This window comes from Helobdella robusta (assembly GCF_000326865.2).
Source record: "Helobdella robusta unplaced genomic scaffold HELROscaffold_28, whole genome shotgun sequence".
Classification (NCBI taxonomy): domain Eukaryota; kingdom Metazoa; phylum Annelida; class Clitellata; order Rhynchobdellida; family Glossiphoniidae; genus Helobdella; species Helobdella robusta.
The window spans coordinates 2,239,704-2,247,206 of NW_008704435.1; the positions used below are offsets into that span (position 1 = coordinate 2,239,704).

The 7,503-nt window shown below is 31.5% G+C and overlaps 2 protein-coding genes across 2 annotated transcripts in view; both read right to left on the bottom strand.

The window, feature by feature from the left end:
* HELRODRAFT_192138 (hypothetical protein) overlaps positions 1–4,400 on the bottom strand; it is a gene marked incomplete at its 5' end in the record, with an annotated part of 13,692 nt that extends 9,292 nt beyond the window's left edge. Inside the window, 6 exons of the mRNA XM_009020656.1 lie at positions 136–410; positions 523–599; positions 781–881; positions 1,456–1,549; positions 3,568–3,663; positions 4,347–4,400. Coding sequence (XP_009018904.1) covers positions 136–410; positions 523–599; positions 781–881; positions 1,456–1,549; positions 3,568–3,663; positions 4,347–4,400 — 697 coding nt within the window. The remainder of the gene's footprint in view (positions 1–135; positions 411–522; positions 600–780; positions 882–1,455; positions 1,550–3,567; positions 3,664–4,346) is intronic.
* Positions 4,401–6,406: 2,006 nt separating this feature from the next.
* On the bottom strand, positions 6,407–7,249 carry HELRODRAFT_174111 (hypothetical protein; the record flags this gene model as incomplete). Its single annotated transcript, XM_009020657.1, has 2 exons — positions 6,407–6,966; positions 7,096–7,249. 2 exons carry the CDS (start codon positions 7,247–7,249, stop codon positions 6,407–6,409), a joined length of 714 nt encoding a protein of 237 aa, XP_009018905.1.
* Between the last annotated feature and the right edge of the window lie 254 nt (positions 7,250–7,503).

The window sequence follows — 7,503 nt, forward strand, 5'->3', positions numbered from 1 at the left end:
ACCAACCAACCAACCATCAACCAACCAACCAACCATTCAGCCAGCCATCCAAATAACCATCTAACCAACCAACCATCAACCAACCAACCAACCAACCTTCAAAATCCAAAAGTTTGGAACTCAAAGCAGAAAGACCAGCAGAGCCCTGATAGAAGTACAGCAACGAACAGAGAGCCCTTCCGTCCACGAAATCTTCCAACTGTCCCACAGTCAACAGCCTCAGCAACTCCTTACTCTCCTCGTCATCAGCATCATCATCATCCGTCTTCATCATCATCATCTTCCTCCTCCTCCTCTTCTCCACCATCATCTTCATCACCGTGTTCACCCAGAAAACAATGATGTCTTCCACGCTATTCGTGTTCAGAGTTGTTGATGGTGATGCTGAAGAGTCTTCCAGGTGGAGCTCCCTGACGGTGGTTATGATGATGATAATGATGTAAATGATGATGATGGTGCAAATGATAATGATGATGTAAATGATGATGATGGTGAAGGCGATAATGATCACCATCAGCTCACCTCGTAACCCTTTCAGCTGAGAAGTTCAGATAAATGTGAGCGGTCATGATCTTGTCAATCAACTTCAAATGCACACCCTGGGGTTAAATAATTTGCCCTTGTCATCATCATCATTGCCATCTTCATCATCATCATCACCATCGCCATACATCACCATCATCATCATTATCATACATCATCATCATACATAAATCATCATCCCCATACATCATCATCACTATCATACATCATCATCACCATCGTTAAACTGAAACAGACCTTGTGGAATGGTTGAGACGACATCATCTCATCGTAATCGAATTCCTCATTGGGAATTCCAAAACCTTTGCTCCTCAGCCAATCATCAATCGACTTGTGATCTGCATTGAGTGAATGAGTGAGTGAATGAATGAGTGAATGAATGAGTGAGTGAATGAATGAGTGAATGAATGAATAAATGAATGAGTGAATGACAAAGTAAGTGAATGAGTAAGTGTGTGAGTGAATGAGTGAGTGAATGAATGAACGAACAACTGAATGAATGAATGAATAAATGAATGAACAACTGAATGAATGAATGTATCAATCAATCAATCAATCAATCAATCAATCAATCAAAAAATGAAAAAGAAGAATGGAAGAATGAATAGAATAATAAAGAAGGTATACATTTGTATAGAGAAACTAATGAACTGAAAGATGAATAAACAAGAAAACATGTGTACAATCATTATTTTTTTAAATCATCTACACCATCATCTTCATCCTCATCTTCACCATCACCATCATCTTCTTCACCATCATCTTCATCATCATCTTCATCATCACCATCCCCACAACGAACATCTTCACCACCATCCTCACCATTATAATCACATCCAACATCATCCTCATCATCATCGTTATTGTCACCATCTCCATCACCATTTCCATCACCATCATCAGCAAACTAACTGCATTCAAAGTGTCTAGTCTCGGAGGGGAACAGTCTAGAGACGGCTCTGTAGTAGGCGACACAGGTCGCCAGGTACTTCACCATCGAGCTCGTCTGCCCGGGAAAAAAATAATTAAAAAAATAATTACTGATTTATTATTACAACTATCTATATCCATCTTATTATATTTATTATTATTATATTATGTTATTTATTATTATTTTACATTGCTGTTAACATTGAAATTATCCACACACACACACACGCACACGCACACACACACATACCACACACGCACACACACTGCATGTGATAGACGAGGACCTATTTGCATTGAAACCCGGTCACACAGCAACAGTTAGAACAGGTGCTCTAACCAATTAGACTACTAATTAATTAATTACCAAATTGAATGAATGAATTAATTAAAAGATTAATTAACGATTAAATGGGTTATTAAGAGTTTTAAATTAGCTATAATGAAGTTCATAATCCCCGTGGTAAATAGTCTTGGTAAGGAAAGATGTCACGTGTGTCTTCATTCATTCAATCATTCTTTCATTCATTCTTCTTTTCGTTCGTTCGTTCGTTCATTCATTCATCAGAGCCATACAATTCAAAGAACTGTTTTAAATCAATAATAACAGTCTTGATGGTAATAATATCGAGAATTTTAAATACTACTACGACTACTGCTACCACTACTACTACTAATACTGCCGATACTACTACTACTACAACAACAACAACTACTACTACTACAACTGCTACTACTACTATTACTACAGCTACTACTACAACTACTAATAATAATAAGAGTAACAAGTTGACGTGAAAATAAATAAAATAAAATATTAAGGTTGTCTGATGTGTTAATGACGTCTATCTATTTACAATAAAATACAATACAAAACCATACAATAAAATACAATACAATATGAAACCATACAAAACAACATAATTCAATACAATACAACACAATACAATACAGCACAAACAATACAATACAACACAACACAATACTATACAATTCAATACAATACAATACAATACAGTACAATACAGTACAATTCAATACAATACAATACAATACAATACAATACAATACAATACAATTCAATATAATACATACTATACAATACTATACAATACAATACAATACAACACAATACAATACAATAGTATACAACACAATACAATACATACTATACAATACAACACAATTCAATATAATACAATACTATACAACAAAACACAATACAATATAATACAATACAATACAATAAATACTATACAATACAAAACATACTATACAATACAAAACAATATTTTCCTATTTCTTCCTCAATGTGATACAACCTAATGGCAAGAAGGATGGCTGGATGGTTGCTATAAAATAAATAAACTTTATTTCTGTTTCATTTACTTGTTACTGTTATTTGCTCTGTATGTGTGTGTGGGCGCGCGCGTGCGTGCGTATGTGTGTGTGCGTGTGTGTAGAGTACATTAGTGGAACTCATCTAGCACAACCACCTGGAACATAATAAACTGTCAAAGTTTTGCAAAATTTCAATCATAAAATGAAATAAACATTTGTTCTCAGGAAAGACAAACAAGAAGCAACTGAAAAATAAAATTAAATGCTAAATTTACTTGTTACATGAATCTACGTACAAAAAGTTGATAGGTTTGAAAAAAAATTTTATATTCTAGAAAATCCATTTCCTTTTCTAATGTAAAATGTAATTTATTTTATAATTGCTACTAATTTATGAATAAATTAATTAAACAATACTCTCAATGGTGAATTAACATGTGACACAGACTGCTTGTGGTCTACAGGGATTTCTTTGCATTCAAATCCAGTTAGTGCAACAGCAGTACCGGACACCTTAACCATTACACTAATAAACTACCATGTTAGCGACAACTAACTTATCGCTAGTCTTTTGTTCATTATAATGATTTTTAAATGGTATGTACTTGTATTGAAAAAATTTTTTAAGTAAACTTGAATTTTAGTGTGTTTGTATCTATTCTATCTTCGTTTAGCGTCCAGCTCCCCAAGGTTGGATGATGTATGTAAACTTAAATTTAAATATTAATTTAAAAGTGAACTCAAGGTACAAACCAGAAACTTTTTTTTCCGATGAATCTGATCGGTCGGTCGTTTGACTATGTAGCCGGCATTTGAGAGTAACCAACTGAAACTCGATACAAACTTCGCCTAGAAAATCAAACATGAGTTTATATTTTATATTTAAACTAAAATAAATACTAAAATTAATTATTTATTAATTTATAATAAAAAAAATAATAATACAAATATAAATATCAAATTTTAAGTAAGTAATAAGATAAAAATATAAAATTGTCGATGGTTTTTATTTTTATCTAATTAAATTAAATGAAGTATTTAAAATAATTTCTAAATGCACTTTTATCTCTATTTAACTTTCTGTGTTATTAATAATCCACACGACTCTGAATTTTCAATTTTGTTAATATTAATTTGATTTGATCATGGTTTATTTTACGTATTGCTAGCTATCATTTAAAAAAAAAGTCTTTATAAGCTATACAGGTTTAATTAAATTAAAAACTATATTTAATTATTTACTTTAGTTTAGGCTTTAGAGAAAGTTAAGTTAAGTTAAGATTAAGTCAGACAGGTGATCTGTAATCTGATCACTATAATTTTTAAATCATTAATATTTAATAATAAATGTTTAATTTAAAAATCAAATTTTTGGCGGCGAAACAATCCAGACTCTAGTATTATTTAAAACTTAATTTCAATATTAATATTATTAAATTAGAATAATAAATAATAATAAATTAAAATTATAAATAATTAAAATTATTTTAAATTATTAAAAAATAAAAATGCAATTAATCAGCCCTCCTCACTTCATCAACGTTATACTGTTCGTCGGGAATTAGATCCGGAACGTCAAAATTCATGGCGGGAAGTTGAGGAATAAAGGTTAGCCCGATCGCATTAATTAGTAAATTATATTTTAATACTAATTTAATAAATAAAAATTTATCTTGGAAACATAACAAAAATGTTTAAAAGTGAACATAGTATAAAAAATATTTTTATTGTTGCGCTTCATTTAATGATCGAAAATTGAATAGTGTTAATGTTGCAATTTGCGGGGATTAAAAGAGAAAAATAAACTTTATTATGAAGATATTTTGAAAAAAGATAGAAAACCCCAACACGTTTAAAGCTGATTATCTCAGAAAACAAAACTATACCGATTTATAAAGTTATAAAATAATTTAAACAGAATCACGGAATCACTCTACCCGTAGGGGTTGATCTAAATATTATACTATGCGAATCTCTAGCGGCTCATTCGATGCCAATATCTAGAGTTCTAATTCCGATAATTTTTTAATTGAAATTTGGATGTAGTGTCTTATTAAGATATACGATGCATGAAAACCACTCACTGAATTTTCTTTACATAATTTTTAAAATATGGATTGGTAATTTTGCTTTGGAAATAACTCTTCAAAAACAAATTTTCGTGTAACGTTCTCTTCAGATTAAGCTATATCTGTTTTGATAACAAATCTAAAAAATGAGTTAACAAAGGTGAGTTCAATTTTTTGTAACTATTTTTTCTATTATAATTGAATATATTAATTTATTTAGCATTTTCACAGAAGTAAAAATAAACTTCTCTATGATAATAATGTTATTTTACTTTTTGCTCTTTCATTTTATTAGATCAAACATCAGTAAATATTTTCGAATGTAGACTTCATATCCAATCTTTCACTCACACTCAAGACCATCTCTCACACGCACACACGCATGCACACCACATTCATACACATACAAACAAACACGTACATAAAGACGCAGTACATTGCGTCATATTTAAAAGAGAACGTGATAGATATAAGAAATATTGAACGGACGACAGCCTAGCTGAAAACTTATTTGTAAACGATGTATTCGTCTCAATTTTATTTTACTCCAAGAATATTTACAACGAAGTTACCAGACAGAGTTGTTGTAAACTAGACAGCATATTGCTTGAAATAATGATCAACGTACAGAAATGAAAGTCTAACTGAAGTTTATAAATTTCTCAGACGAAAAGCCAAATAGTGACTGAAAATAAAGTGTTGATAGTTCCTGCTACTGCTATTAATCAATATGATGAAAACACAAACAACGGATAAAATACAATTCAGAAGGCATAACAGCGAAAAAATTATAAAACAACCGTAATTGCTTAGCCAAGATTTATCATGGATCATGATGGGATCATGATATGGGAGCCATCTGGATATTTATCCGGACTACGCAAAATATTAACTACAATATCTTTAATATGCAATCAATTGTAAGACATTAACTATGGTACATGTGATATAACTGTGTAATAAACATACTGTATCAATGATAATATTTTAGGTAAAAGGTAGGTTATTAATAATTAAATTATAATTCGCGATAATATTTTAATAATAGTAAATATTAAGTTGAGGTTTTCTGGTTTTCAAAAATCGCAAATATTTACAGAGGCAGAATTAGAGAACCTTGACAAGGCTGGCCAAAATTTTGAAATTTGACGGGCGGCAAATACTAAATCCACCACTGATTATGTGTGTCCTTGTTATTTATTTTTTTAATGTTCTTATAATTGGTTCCAAACATTTTTAGCAAAATATAAAACACATCAAAACTCAATTATTTTGTCATAAGATAAGATGAAATCATGAGTCACGATTGAAAGTTGAACATGCATTGCTGCTAAACATCAAAATTTCAAGCCTACTATTTAACTTACCCATTTAAAAACTTTTGTAAAAATTAACAAAAAATTTGACATTTTGTCAAAAAAAAACATAAATAAAAACTATTATGATCTTTATTCAACTATTTAAAGTCAGGTCTGAAATTATGGTAGATTGTTTTGGTATTGTAGCAAACAAGTGAAAATTTTCTACTCTGGATAAACGGAAAGTCGTGCCCCTCTGAGAGTACCACGATCCATCTCATGCAAAGATAAGGCACTGTCAAAAATTTTATCCAGGGTTGAGTTCCAAATGTCTTCCGTGACGATACTTGTAACTCTTCTTTCTTGATCCTCCTTCGTCTTCTTCATTGGCTGCTGGTCCGAATTTGTTGTGGATGTTATGGATGCTGTTTTCGTTGTTAATGTTTCTGTTGTTGGCGAGGTTGCGGTTGTAGCAAGAGTGGTTGCTGAGTTGCAGTCGTTTGTTGAAGTTGTAGGCGTTTCATACTGGAGTTTGCTGGTTTCTTTTGATAATTTTCTCGTTGGAATATCATTACTTGGTATGATGTAGATGCTGTCAGAGTTGGTGAGGTTGCTTTTCAATTTGTTGTCAACGTTGTTGCTGTTGTTGCTGATGTTGTTGTGGATATCTGAAGTGGTGTAATTCATATTGACTTGAGTTATTTTGATGGTGTTCTTATCGTTGGTCGTGGGACTGCTACTGCTGCTAGAGCTACTGCTTCTGCTGTTTTTCGCGCTTAGGCTGACTGAAAGCATTAGATTAAAAAAAATAGTAAAAATGTTTCTTAAATTTATTACTCTAATATGAAAAAAAACATCAGAAAATATTATTTAAGAATTAAAATTTGAAAAGTTAACTGATGTCACACACAGACCAGGAGTGGACAAAGAGCTGGCAAATTCATTTTCAACAGAATTGCGAATTAGGATAGTTTTGGAACTTTTAGTGCCAAACTGGTCGTCAGAGCTGAACCTCTTGCCGCAAACGAACGTTTGCTGGCTTGAGTTTGTAGAACTGTTGAAGTCCATGTTTTTGTAGGTTGGAAGTTTCGTTCGCAAAAAATCCAAGCTGATGAATTGGAACCTCTTGTTTTGGTTGTGATGGTCACTTTTTCTGTCGTCTGCATTTGGACTGTGATGTGTTTTATGGTTCTTGTACTTTGAAAAAATGTTCACTCTGTTTTCATTTAAGATTTTATAAAGCTGAGATTTTAAATAAGTTTTTGATACTTCATGGCGTAATGATTGATTCAATTATTTTATGAAGGCTTAGCTTTCTCAAC